Raw genomic sequence first — 15,000 nt, 5'->3', positions numbered from 1 at the left:
TGTTGGAAGGTGAACCTTCGCCCCAGTCTGAGGTCCTGAGCGCTCTGGAGCAGGTTTTCACCAAGGATCTTTTTGTACTTTGCTCCGTTCATCTCTCCCTCGATCCTGACTAGTCTCCCAGTCCCTGCCGCTGAAAAACATCCCCACAGCATGATGCTGCCACCACCATGCTTCACTGTAGGGATGGTGCCAGGTTTCCTCCAGACGTTACGCTTGGCATTCAGGCCAAAGAGTTCAATCTTGGTTTCATCAGACCAGAGAATCTTGTTTCTCATGGTCTGAGAGACTTTAGGTGCAATTTGGAAAACTCCAAGTGGGTTGTCATGTACCTTTTACTGAGGAGTGGCATCCTTCTGGCCACTTTACCATAAAGTCCTGATTGGTGGAGTGCTGCAGAGATGGTTGTCCTTCTGGAAGGTTCTCCCATCTCCACAGAGGAACTCTGGAGCTCTTTCAGAGTGACCATCGGGTTCTTGGTCACCTCTCTGACCAAGACTCTTCTCCCTGATTGCTTAGTTTTTCCAGGCGGCCAGCTCTAGGAAGTTTTTGCGGTTCCAAACTTCTTCCATTTAAAATTGATGGGGGTCACTATGTTCTTGGGGACCTTCAATGCTGCAGAAATGTTTTGGTACCCTTCCCCAGATATGTGCCTCGACACAATCCTGTCTCGGAGCTCTGCGACAGTTACTTCAACCTCATGGCTTGGTTTTTACTCAGACATGCACTGTCAACTGAGAGACCTTATATAGACAGGTGTGTGCCTTTCCAAATCATGTCCAATCAATTGAATTTACCACAGGTGGACTCCAATAAAGATGTAGAAACATCTCAAGGATGATCAATGGAAACGGGATGCACCTGAACTCAATTTAGAGTCTCATAGCAAAGGGACTGAATACTTATGTGAATAAGGTATTTCAGTTTTTAGATTTCTTTATACATTTGCAAAAAAAAAAAATGTTTAATCCTTTGTCATTACGGGGTATTGTGATGTCATTACAGGGTATTGTGATGTCATTACAGGGTATTGTGATGTCATTACGGGGTATTGTGATGTCATTACGGGGTATTGTGATGTCATTACGGGGTATTGTGATGTCATTACGGGGTATTGTGATGTCATTACGGGGTATTGTGATGTCATTATGGGGTATTGTGATGTCATTACGGGGTATTGTGATGTCATTACGGGGTATTGTGATGTCATTACGGGGTATTGTGTGTAGATTGCTCAGGGGAAAAAATCTATTCAACCCATTTCAGAATAAGGCTGTAACGTAACGAAATATGAAGAAAAAAAAGTCAAGTGGTCTGAATACTTTACGAATGCACTGTAGCAATTAGAAACCAGTTTTAATCATAATCGATGAATAATGAGGACTATTGCTTCTCCTCCTCAGATTGTGTTTCTGAACAGCCAGTTGGACCGACACTGTATAAAGGTTTCTAAAGTCGCTGAGAGGTAGGTATGAGCAAAGCTCCACCATCTCACCTATAAAACAGTTCTTGTCATAAAGCATTTTGACCTTGATAAATCAACACGCGTATATTTTATCAACCTGTGTGGAATTCCAGAGCTCTGAATAGAAGAATAACCTCCCCCCCCCCCCCCCCCCCCAGTCGTTTATTTTTCTGAACCGCCATGGAGGACAAAAAAAATACTAAGATTTTGGGGGATTTTCACGAAATGTAATCCATAAAATGTTCCTTTAGAGAAGGGATTGCTGACCTATATTTATATCTAAAAGCCTAATTGAGAAATAATTGATCAAAGTTGGCATATTTGTGTCATTTTGGCGTTTTCCAGGCCTCTGTTAAGACTCCGTAATGATCTGTAGAACCTACAAAACAATAATAAATAAAAAAAAATAAAGAATTATAAATGTAAAAATTAGCATTAATTGGTGTCATATAAAGCTTGCTCTGTAATATGACTAGTATTTTGATCATAATAACAATTTTCTTATGTTAATTTATTTGTTATATATTATATATATTATGATTTGTCAAACATAATATGGTCTATGGGCACAGAGTGGGGATGTCTGCAACTTTTAGAGTTATGATCTAATTTGTAAACATCACCATCAGAGTGAATGGATTCAAAATGGTTGCCCTATGCTGGTGATTTGCAGGATGTAAAATGTCATCTGTAATTGTTTACATTGCCTACAATGTCAATATATCTCTATAAAATGGGCCATAACTTTTAAACTAGTAGAAGTCTCACTCTGGAACTTTGAAATGTTCATAGAATATGTTGTGTTTAACAATATATTGAAAAATTGGCTAAATACATTTTTTTACATTTTCAATATTCATATTTACACTACCATTCAAAAGTTTGGGGTCACTTAGAAATGTCCTTGTTTTTGAAAGAAAAGCACATTTCTTGTCCATTAAAAATAACATCAAATTGATCAGATATACAGTGTAGACATTGTTAATGTTGTAAATTACTATTGCAGCTGGAAACGACAGATTTTTTATGGAATATCAACATAGGCGCACAGAGGCCCATTATCAGCAACCACCACTCCTGTTTCAATGGTTACTTTGTGTTAGCTAATCCAAGTTTATAATTTTAAAAGACTAATTGATCATTAGAAAACCCTTTTGCAATTATGTTAGCAGAGCTGAAAACTGTTGAGCTGATTAAAGAAGCAATAAAACTGTCCTTCTTTAGACTAGTTGAGTATCTGGAGCATCAGCATTTGGGGGTTCGGTTACAGGCTCAAAATGGCCAGAAACAAAGAACTTTCTTCTGAAACTCGTCAGTCTATTCTTGTTCTGAGATATGAAGGCTATTCCAATGCTAGATATTTTCCACCATCATTTGCAAATAAATTCATAAAAAATCCTACAATGTGATTTTCTGGATTTTTTTTCTCTCATTTTGTCTGTCATAGTTGAAGTGTACCTATGATGAAAATTACAGGCCTCTCTCACCTTTTTTAAGTGGGAGAACTTGCACAATTGGTGGCTGACTAAATACTTTTTTTTTGCCCCACTGTACATCTCAATTGTCAGTAGAAACTACACTTTGTTTTAGCAAGTCAGCCATATCAGCTATGTTTTTTTTTTAAAGGCAGTAAATGAAATCGTCACTGCCCTACACTCTACCCAAATTATTTTACATTTATTGTTCCCCCTCTAGAATCAAATGTACACTTTTGAGTTCACAATCTGTTTGACCAAATTATTTCATAGTTCCAAATCAGATCCACTCTACCAAACTTCCCTGCTAAAACATACTGTAGGTCTGTCTGTCTGCCGCCTTTTTTCGTTGTCACAGCCTAAATGCCAATCACCAAACAAGGGGACTAATGCAAGTGTGGTTTAAATCAATTTTAGTACATGCTGTCAAAAAGGCTGCATTCTGCAATCGGGACAGGAGTTACAGCCACCTAATTTTGTTGACAACATTGTACATAACACAGTACCACCATAACACAGTACTACCGTAACACAGCGATACCATGACACAGCACTACCGTAACACAGTACCACCATAACACAGTACTACCGTGACACAGTACTACCATGACACAGCACTACCATAACACAGTACCACCATAACACAGTACTACCGTAACACAGCGATACCATGACACAGTACTACCGTAACACAGTACCACCATAACACAGTACTACCATGACACAGTACAACCATGACACAGCACTACCATAACACAGTACCACCATAACACAGTACTACCGTAACACAGCGATACCATGACACAGCACTACCGTAACACAGTACCACCATAACACAGTACTACCATGACACAGTACTACCATGACACAGCACTACCATAACACAGTACCACCATAACACAGTACTACCGTAACACAGCGATACCATGACACAGTACTACCGTAACACAGTACCACCATAACACAGTACTACCATGACACAGTACAACCATGACACAGCACTACCATAACACAGTACCACCATAACACAGTACTACCGTAACACAGCGATACCATGACACAGCACTACCGTAACACAGTACCACCATAACACAGTACTACCATGACACAGTACTACCATGACACAGCACTACCATAACACAGTACCACCATAACACAGTACTACCGTAACACAGCGATACCATGACACAGCACTACCGTAACACAGTACCACCATAACACAGTACTACCATGACACAGTACTACCATGACACAGCACTACCATGACACAGTACCACCATAACACAGCACTACCGTAACACAGCGATACCATGACACAGTACTACCATGACACAGTACTACCGTAACACAGCACTACCATGACACAGCACTACCATGACACAGTACTACCATGACACAGTGCTACCATGACACAGTGCTACCGTAACACAGCGATACCATGACACAGCACTACCATGACACAACACTACCATGACACAGCACTACCATGACACAGCACTACCATGACACAGCACTACCGTAACACAGCACTACCATGACACAGTACTACCATGACACAGTGCTACCGTAACACAGCGATACCATGACACAGTACTACCATGACACAGTACTACCATGACACAGCACTACCGTAACACAGCACTACCATGACACAGTACTACCATGACACAGCACTACCATGACACAGTGCTACCGTAACACAGCGATACCATGACACAGTACTACCATGACACAGTACTACCATGACACAGCACTACCGTAACACAGCACTATCATGACACAGTGCTACCGTAACACAGCACTACCATGACACAGTGCTACCGTAACACAGCACTACCATGACACAGTACTACCATGACACAGTGCTACCGTAACACAGCGATACCATGACACAGTACTACCATGACACAGTACTACCATGACACAGCACTACCGTAACACAGCACTACCATGACACAGTACTACCATGACACAGCACTACCATGACACAGTGCTACCGTAACACAGCGATACCATGACACAGTACTACCATGACACAGTACTACCATGACACAGCACTACCGTAACACAGCACTATCATGACACAGTGCTACCGTAACACAGCACTACCATGACACAGTGCTACCGTAACACAGTACTACCATGACACAGTGCTACCGTAACACAGTGCTACCATGACACAGTACTACCATTACACAGTACTACCATGACACAGCGCTACCATGACACAGTACTACCATGACACAGCGATACCATGACACAGTACTACCATGACACAGCGATACCATGACACAGTACTACCATGACACAGCGATACCATGACACAGTACTACCATGACACAGCGATACCATGACACAGCACTACCGTAACACAGCACTACCATGACACAGTACTACCATGACACAGCACTACCATGACACAGTGCTACCGTAACACAGCGATACCATGACACAGTACTACCATGACACAGTACTACCATGACACAGCACTACCGTAACACAGCACTATCATGACACAGTGCTACCGTAACACAGCACTACCATGACACAGTGCTACCGTAACACAGTACTACCATGACACAGTGCTACCGTAACACAGTGCTACCATGACACAGTACTACCATTACACAGTACTACCATGACACAGCGCTACCATGACACAGTACTACCATGACACAGCGATACCATGACACAGTACTACCATGACACAGCGATACCATGACACAGTACTACCATGACACAGCGAAACCATGACACAGTACTACCATGACACAGCGATACCATGACACAGTGCTACCATGACACAGTACTACCATGACACAGCGATACCATGACACAGTGCTACCATGACACAGTACTACCATGACACAGTGCTACCATGACACAGTACTACCATGACACAGCGATACCATGACACAGCGCTACCATGACACAGTACTACCATGACACAGCGCTACCATGACACAGCGATACCATGACACAGTACTACCATGACACAGCGATACCATGACACAGTGCTACCATGACACAGTACTACCATGACACAGTGCTACCATGACACAGTACTACCATGACACAGCGATACCATGACACAGCAATACCATGACACAGTACTACCGTACCACAGTGCTACCGTGCAGCGGCGAATGTTCTCTCTCCTCGTCTGTTCCACGTACACGTCTTTCTCTCATCCAATCCCCTTGATCCTTCTCATAACTAGACCAATCATAACGCCTCAATGAGCCGCGGTTCACGGTGCTGTGGCCAAGACAGGACAATGATAGAGGTGCCGCTGGCGACGTTAAATTGCAGACGGAGATGCTCCCATTTCAAAACGATTTTGTGGAGGACACATTAAACGTTAACGCACTGACTATACAACGGACTAATTAGACAAATGAAAGCAGTACTTTTCAGTGGGTGAGATAGAAGAGGTGTGCCGTGAGAGCGTGAGAAGAGGGTCAAAATGTGTTTCTCTCGCGGCCAAAGCATGAGAGTTGTCAGCTCTGCTTACACATGCATGGTATTGAATCATTGCACCCATACTGCTCGCGAGCGTCTGAGTGGCCAGGCACTAAAATAGAAATTTGTTCTATTTGTGATGCTCAACTCGCTGTAAATCCGGCCTCCTCCCATCTCCTCGTTGGTTTTTAAGAGCATATACCCACGTGGGTGATTGAAAGATGAACTGAGGTCCACACTCCGGTAGGTTGTGGTAATGCTGTATAGTTGGTTGATGAACTGAGGTCCCCACTCCGGTAGGTTGTGGTAATGCTGTTGGTAGGTTGTGGTAATGCTGTTGGTAGGTTGTGGTAATGCTGTTGGTAGGTTGTGGTAATGCTGTATAGTTGGTTGATGAACTGAGGTCCACACTCCGGTAGGTTGTGGTAATGCTGTTGGTAGGTTGTGGTAATGCTGTTGGTAGGTTGTGGTAATGCTGTTGGTAGGTTGTGGTAATGCTGTATAGTTGGTTGCCAACAGCCATATGAAGTCCAAAGAAGAAAAAGAAGCCTGAAGGAAGGAGGAGAGATGATGAGAAACTCATTCGGTTTAACATTTTATCTGTGGATTAATTGTCGGAGTAGAGGACCTTGTGCATTTCAGGTAAAATAACAACCTGGTTTATAACCCAGGACAAATTAGCTAGCAACAGCAAGCTAGCTAGCTAAATCACCATAAATGTTTAAATTTCGACTTGTCCCCAAATTAATATAATTGGTTCAGAGTTTGTTTTGATATTTCAATCTGCGTGTCGAGATTGCGTTTGGTGTGGGAGGAACAAAAATCTATGTAGTCAGCATCAGGCAAGGTACAGACTGGAGGGCAGGAATTAAGTGGTTTATGGCTTCTAGGTCTAGGTCTAGGGGAAAGGCTGGAGGATAGTAGTTAAGTGGTTTATGGTTTCTAGGTCTAGGGGAAAGGCTGGAGGATAGTAGTTAAGTGGTTTATGGTTTCTAGGTCTAGGGGAAAGGCTGGAGGATAGTAGTTAAGTGGTTTATGGTTTCTAGGTCTAGGGGAAAGGCTGGAGGACAGTAGTTAAGTGGTTTCTAGGTCTAGGGGAAAGGCTGGAGGACAGTAGTTAAGTGGTTTATGGTTTCTAGGTCTAGGGGAAAGGCTGGAGGACAGTAGTTAAGTGGTTTATGGTTTCTAGGTCTAGGGGAAAGGCTGGAGGACAGTAGTTGAGTGGTTTATGGTTTCTAGGTCTAGGGGAAAGGCTGGAGGACAGTAGTTAAGTGGTTTATGGTTTCTAGGTCTAGGGGAAAGGCTGGAGGATAGTAGTTAAGTGGTTTATGGTTTCTAGGTCTAGGGGAAAGGCTGGAGGACAGTAGTTAAGTGGTTTCTAGGTCTAGGGGAAAGGCTGGAGGACAGTAGTTAAGTGGTTTATGGTTTCTAGGTCTAGGGGAAAGGCTGGAGGACAGTAGTTAAGTGGTTTATGGTTTCTAGGTCTAGGGGAAAGGCTGGAGGACAGTAGTTGAGTGGTTTATGGTTTCTAGGTCTAGGGGAAAGGCTGGAGGACAGTAGTTAAGTGGTTTATGGTTTCTAGGTCTAGGGGAAAGGCTGGAGGACAGTAGTTAAGTGGTTTCTAGGTCTAGGGGAAAGGCTGGAGGACAGTAGTTAAGTGGTTTATGGTTTCTAGGTCTAGGGGAAAGGCTGGAGGACAGTAGTTAAGTGGTTTATGGTTTCTAGGTCTAGGGGAAAGGCTGGAGGACAGTAGTTAAGTGGTTTCTAGGTCTAGGGGAAAGGCTGGAGGACAGTAGTTAAGTAGTTTATGGTTTCTAGGTCTAGGGGAAAGGCTGGAGGACAGTAGTTAAGTGGGTTATGGTTTCTAGGTCTAGGGGAAAGGCTGGAGGACAGTAGTTGAGGGGTTTATGGTTTCTAGGTCTAGGGGCAAGGCTGGAGGACAGTAGTTAAGTGGGTTATGGTTTCTAGGTCTAGGGGAAAGGCTGGAGGACAGTAGTTAAGTGGGTTATGGTTTCTAGGTCTAGGGGCAAGGCTGGAGGACAGTAGTTAAGTGGTTTATGGTTTCTAGGTCTAGGGGAAAGGCTGGAGGACAGTAGTTAAGTGGTTTATGGTTTCTAGGTCTAGGGGAAAGGCTGGAGGACAGTAGTTAAGTGGTTTCTAGGTCTAGGGGAAAGGCTGGAGGACAGTAGTTAAGTAGTTTATGGTTTCTAGGTCTAGGGGAAAGGCTGGAGGACAGTAGTTAAGTGGGTTATGGTTTCTAGGTCTAGGGGAAAGGCTGGAGGACAGTAGTTGAGGGGTTTATGGTTTCTAGGTCTAGGGGCAAGGCTGGAGGACAGTAGTTAAGTGGGTTATGGTTTCTAGGTCTAGGGGAAAGGCTGGAGGACAGTAGTTAAGTGGGTTATGGTTTCTAGGTCTAGGGGCAAGGCTGGAGGACAGTAGTTAAGTGGTTTATGGTTTCTAGGTCTAGGGGAAAGGCTGGAGGACAGTAGTTAAGTGGGTTATGGTTTCTAGGTCTAGGGGAAAGGCTGGTGGACAGTAGTTAAGTGGGTTATGGTTTCTAGGTCTAGGGGAAAGGCTGGAGGACAGTAGTTGAGTGGTTTATGGTTTCTAGGTCTAGGGGCAAGGCTGGAGGACAGTAGTTAAGTGGGTTATGGTTTCTAGGTCTAGGGGAAAGGCTGGAGGACAGTAGTTAATTGGGTTATGGTTTCTAGGTCTAGGGGCAAGGCTGGAGGACAGTAGTTGAGGGGTTTATGGTTTCTAGGTCTAGGGGCAAGGCTGGAGGACAGTAGTTGAGTGGTTTATGGTTTCTAAATGTGACCATCTACCAGGGTGTGGGGTGTTTCTCTAAGAATTCCTTTAAAGAGTTCATAGCCGTTGTTGTCATGGTGAATCAGGCAGGGTGTTTGAAACTGGGCTGCACTGTGGCGGGAACTAGTTTTGACTCAGTTTCCACCTAATAGTTTAAATTTCGACTTGTCCCCAAATTAATATAATAGCCTTACATTTGAGGGGCGACAGGTAGCCTAGTGGTTAGTGCGTTGGACTTGTAACCCGAAAGGTTGCGACATTGAATCCCCGAGCTGACAAGGTAAACATCTGTCGTTCTGCCCCTGACCAAGGCAGTTAACCCACTGTCCCTAGGCTGTCATTGAAATTAAGAATTTGTTCTTAACTGACTTGCCTAGATAAATAAAGGTACATTTTTAAAACATCAATAGATGTCTGACTGTAGGGCCTTCAGTTGAACTACTAACTGACTGTAGGGCCTACAGTAGAACTACTAACTGACTGTAGGGCCTACAGTAGAACTACTAACTGACTGTAGGGCCTACAGTAGAACTACTAACTGACTGTAGGGCCTACAGTAGAACTACTAACTGACTGTAGGGCCTACAGTAGAACTACTAACTGACTGTAGGGCCTACAGTAGAACTACTAACTGACTGTAGGGCCTACAGTAGAACTACTAACTGACTGTAGGGCCTACAGTAGAACTACTAACTGACTGTAGGGCCTACAGTAGAACTACTAACTGACTGTAGGGCCTACAGTAGAACTACTAACTGACTGTAGGGCCTACAGTAGAACTACTAACTGACTGTAGGGCCTACAGTAGAACTACTAACTGACTGTAGGGCCTACAGTAGAACTGATATCTGACTGATCATGTGTCATTCTTCCGTTCCGTCCATCCTCTTGTGTTTTGTCTGTTGTGTTGCTTTCAGTCTGATGACCTACACTGAGCAGTACCAGGAGTATGACCCGTTTGTGGTGTCACCAGAACCCTCCAACCCCTGGACCAGTGACGACCTCTCCTTCTGGGACCTAGAGGCCAGGTAAGAACCACAACCACATGTTCCCCAATCGGTGGACTGGTATATCTGTTACTTCCCTGTATGATACATACTTGTCTCTGGTCTGTGTCTCTCCCACAAACACCCCATTCATGACTTTTCAACTAACTAATCCACCGAGCCACTTCAGCTGCAAAATCACCTTCAGTGACAGAGAGAGGAACATGATGGGCAATGACAACTTATCGTCTTGTTTCATTATTAAAGGATGAAATCAAAGTACCGATAATCAGAGAGAGAGCCACTATCTCAGGGGTCATCTATGTCTTAAAGCACCATTTATACCCGGTTCTAACATGTGACCTTTGTCCTGATCTCGTCCACGCCCCAGGGTAGCCACTAGGCGGCAGGCGGCAGGGTAGCCTAGTGGTTAGAGCGTTGGACTAGTAACCGGAAGGTTGCAAGTTCAAATCCCCGAGCTGACAAGGTACAAATCTGTCGTTCTGCCCCTGAACAGGCAGTTAACCCACTGTTCCTAGGCCGTCATTGAAAATAAGAATTTGTTCTTAACTGACTTGCCTAGTTAAATAAAGGTAAAATAAAAAATTAATAAAAACATTCTGATTGTGCCCCACGTTGTAGCCGTTTGTACACATGGTCGTAAAATATTGTCTGTTATTCGTTCATTACGTCTGCATCGTGATCAGATTTCCTGGCGTCTCCCTGCGTGCAGATCATTTGACAGATTATTCTTTCAAAAAAATAATATTACTGTATTTATTTGAAGATTATTATTTACGCCGTATGTCAATGGTGCCAATGGGTTTTAGAGGCCAGTGGAATGATGATTTAAATGATTTGACCATCCAGATCTGTTTACACTTGATTGATATCCAGATACAAATCCCTAGGCCCCGTTTATACCTGGTGCCAACATGGGTCTTTTTGTCCTGATCGAGTCTACAGTGAGACACTTTGATTGTGCCCATATTTCCAGAAATGTGTCTACACACGTGGTATTAAAACATATCTGCATTGTGCCCATATTTCTTAGTCCTTTCCTTTTTGGAAATAGTTTCACAGCTGTTCTTTCAAAACATTACCTATATATTTATTGTAAAGACACATATTGATGTAATCAGTCAATTGCGCCACCTGTCAATGATTTAAAAGTTTATTTTTAATGAAGATTTAAATGGTTTCTCTGTCCAGATCTGTCTACACTTGTAAGATATCCAGACAATGTGCGTCTGACTACCTCCCGAGGTGGGCACGATGATCGGATCACAATGAGTCTTTTACTCTTCTACACCCGTCTAAAAAAATGTGGTCACAATCAGAATGTGGACAAGATCAGGACACATGTTAGAACCAGGTATAAACGGGGCTTCGGATAATCGTCCTTAAAGTCTGAGCAAAGGGCAATGACATCTCCTAATGTCCTATACCACTATCAGACCCAGATATGAAAGATATTTCATGGTGGACGAGGTTGTTGCTGAGCACGGTGTGTAGTCCCTGTGTAACTCTTCTGGTCTCTCTTTGACTTATTTAGAGATTAATCAACCCAGACATATAATCATTGAGACTAATGTAGCTTCATAATGTTTATAAATGGATTAATTACATTTCGGGTTTAGAGGGAAATGTCCTGCAGTGATTTAAATGATAAGGTGTCATGTGAACACTGCCTTTACAGTATTATACTGCCAATGTTTCTACTTTTCTGTCACCACTTGTCCAACATGTGGTGTTTGAGATCACGTTTATACATTTTTTTCTGCCTATCTATTTATCTTGCTCCTTTCATGAATTCAAACTGTTTCTTCCTCCTCTCCTCCTCGTTATCGCCTGTCCTCCTCTCTCCTCCTCTACCCCTTAGTAAGGAGCCCAGTCAACAGAGAGTGAGGAAGTGGGGTTTTTCTCTAGAAGAAGCTCTGAAGGATCCGGCAGGTCGCGATCAGTTCCTCAAGTTCCTGGAATCAGAGTTCAGCTCAGAGAACCTACAGTGAGTCACACACAATTCCTCTCCTCATTTCTTCCCTTGTTTTCTTAATTTTCTCTCATCCTTTCCACTGATCCGTCCTCCTTTCACTCTCTCCCCGGGTTCAGCTCAGACAATCTACAGTGAGACACACACACTTCCTCTCTTTTCCTCCTTTTATTCACTCATCCTTTTATCTCATCCTTTCCTCATTTCTTCTCACCAGATCCCTTCATCCCATCCCTCCATGTTTCCTCCCTTCCCCTCATCCTCTCCCCTCATCCTCTCCCCTCATCCTCTCCCATCACCCGATCTCTTAGCTCCATCCCATCCCTCCATTCTTCTCTTTCCCAATTTCCTCTTACCTCCTCCAATTATCCCCTACCTACAATCTTTCCCCTCATACTAACCTCTTTGAACCAACCAACGCTGAGTAGCATAGGGCAACAGTCAAATAATATTACTAGAAAATATTAATATTCATGAAATCACAAGTGCAATATAGGAAAACACAGCTTAGCCTTTTGTTAATCACCCTGTCGTCTCAGATTTAGAAATTATGCTTTACAGCGAAAGTAATCCAAGCGTTTGTGTACGTTTATCGATAGCCTAGCATAGCATTATGTACACTTAGCATCAGGAAGCTTGGTCACGAAAATCAGAAAAGCAATTAAATTAACCGTTTACCTTTGATGATCTTCGGATGTTTTCACTCACGAGACTCCCAGTTACACAACAAATGTTCCTTTTGTTCCATAGAGATTATTTTTATACCCAAAATACCTCCGTTTGTTTGTCGCGTTATGTTCAGAAATCCACAGGAAAGAGCGGTCACGACAACGCAGACGGAAATTCCAAATAGTCTTCATAATGTCCACAGAAACATGTCAAACGTTTTTTATAATCAATCCTCAGGTTGTTTTTCAAATATATATTCGATAATATATCAACCGAGTGTGTAGATTTTTCCATAACAGCGGGAGGAACAATGGCCGTCTTACTCAATTGCGCACCAACTCACTCTGAGAGCCCCCACCTGTCCACTTACGCAATGTGATCCTTCACGCTCATTTTTCAAAATAAAAGCCTGAAACTATGTCTAAAGACTGTTGACACCTTAGGGAAGCCACGGAAAAAGGAATCTGGTTGATATCCCTTTAAATGCGCAATAGGAATGCATAAGAACAGAGAGATTTCAAAAACAGGGGCACTTCCTGTTTAACTCACAGACAAAATCTTGACAGTTTTGGAAACTTTAGAGTGTTTTCTATCCTAATCTGTCAATGATATGCATATTCTAGCATCTGGTCCTGAGAAATAGGCCGTTTACTTTGGGAACGTTGTTTTTCCAAACGTAAAAATAGTGCCCCCTAGCTTCACCTTCTCTTCATCCTTTACCTCTCCTTCAGACAATTGTCAAATAAGAATCGGTTCTTAATTTAGTCGCCTGGATAAATAAGAGATTAAATTAAAATAAATTCCAAATCAACAAAACCGTCCCATCTGTTTGGAAGTCACCTCTACTCTGATTGCACTGAACCAGCTAGGCTAGCACTGACCCTCCAGCACCTACCATGGCTATCTACTGGTCCCATTTAGGCCTCTCTTACACTGTCAGTCCCCTTTAGGCCACTCTTCAGGGGGGTCAGGAACGCTGTCAGTCCCCTTTAGGCCTCTCTTCAGGGGGGTCAGGAACGCTGTCAGTCCCCTTTAGGCCTCTCTTCAGGGGGGTCAGGAACGCTGTCAGTCCCCTTTAGGCCTCTCTTCAGGGGGGGTCAGGAACGCTGTCAGTCCCCTTTAGGCCTCTCTTCAGGGGGGTCAGGAATGCTGTCAGTCCCCTTTAGGCCACTCTTCAGGGGGGTCAGGAATGCTGTCAGTCCCCTTTAGGCCTCTCTTCAGGGGGGTCAGGAATGCTGTCAGTCCCCTTTAGGCCACTCTTCAGGGGGGCCAGGAACGCTGTCAGTCCCCTTTAGGCCTCTCTTCAGGGGGGTCAGGAATGCTGTCAGTCCCCTTTAGGCCTCTCTTCAGGGGGGTCAGGAACGCTGTCAGTCCCCTTTAGGCCTCTCTTCAGGGGGGTCAGGAACGCTGTCAGTCCCCTTTAGGCCTCTCTTCAGGGGGGTCAGGAACGCTGTCAGTCCCCTTTAGTGAGAGGCTTTGCCACCCAAGTGAACTGGGATGAGAAGTGGATTTTGTGTGTGTGTGTGTGTCCTGCCTCTGAAGGCATGTTCTGATAAGGGGCTCTACTAACGAGGATAACAGAGTCTCGGAGTGGACTAGACTGATAGTAGATCAAACACACACACACACACACACACACACACACACACAACACACACACACCTCTTCTCTCTGTCCAGCCCTCAGCTGCCAAACACACGTCCACACCTCCACTAACTCACCATAGCTCTGTCTCTCTCTCTCTCTCTCTCTCTCTCTCTCTCTCTCTCTCTCTCTCTCTCTCTCTGTCTCTCTCTCTCTGTCTCTCTCTCTGTCTGTCTCTCTCGCTTTCCCCCGCACTGCTCTCTCTCTCGCAGTGGCCTCCTGTCTGTCTGTCTGTCTCTCTGGCTCAGTCTGTATATTGCAGGGCCAGACCACGCATCAATACAGACAGATTGTAACATGAGAGGCAATTACAATTATCTGGCACTCCTCTCCACTCTGCTGTGTTCACTGTTTGTGCAGTCAATGGTGGGTGAAGCAGTTACAGGCTTACTGCACATTCCAATGTCAGGACGTGTCTCAGTCTTACCCCTGTGTAGGTTACCTCAGTGTTATAAGATTTACACTACCAGTCAAAAGTTTGGACACACCTACTCATTCAAG

General features: G+C 43.9%; 1 protein-coding gene across 1 annotated transcript in view; it reads left to right on the top strand.

Moving 5' to 3' along the window:
• The window catches only part of LOC110529169 (regulator of G protein signaling 6), a 127,116-nt gene that overhangs the window by 90,487 nt on the left and 21,629 nt on the right, over nt 1-15,000 (top strand). The window contains exons 12-14 of the mRNA XM_090242467.1: nt 1,401-1,462; nt 10,125-10,235; nt 12,076-12,201. Of these exons, the coding sequence (XP_090098593.1) occupies nt 1,401-1,462; nt 10,125-10,235; nt 12,076-12,201 (299 nt within the window). The remainder of the gene's footprint in view (nt 1-1,400; nt 1,463-10,124; nt 10,236-12,075; nt 12,202-15,000) is intronic.

This window comes from Oncorhynchus mykiss, chromosome 8 (assembly GCF_057628025.1).
Source record: "Oncorhynchus mykiss isolate SJ-2025 chromosome 8, ASM5762802v1, whole genome shotgun sequence".
Classification (NCBI taxonomy): domain Eukaryota; kingdom Metazoa; phylum Chordata; class Actinopteri; order Salmoniformes; family Salmonidae; genus Oncorhynchus; species Oncorhynchus mykiss.
This window is presented reverse-complemented; position numbering and strand designations above follow the sequence as displayed.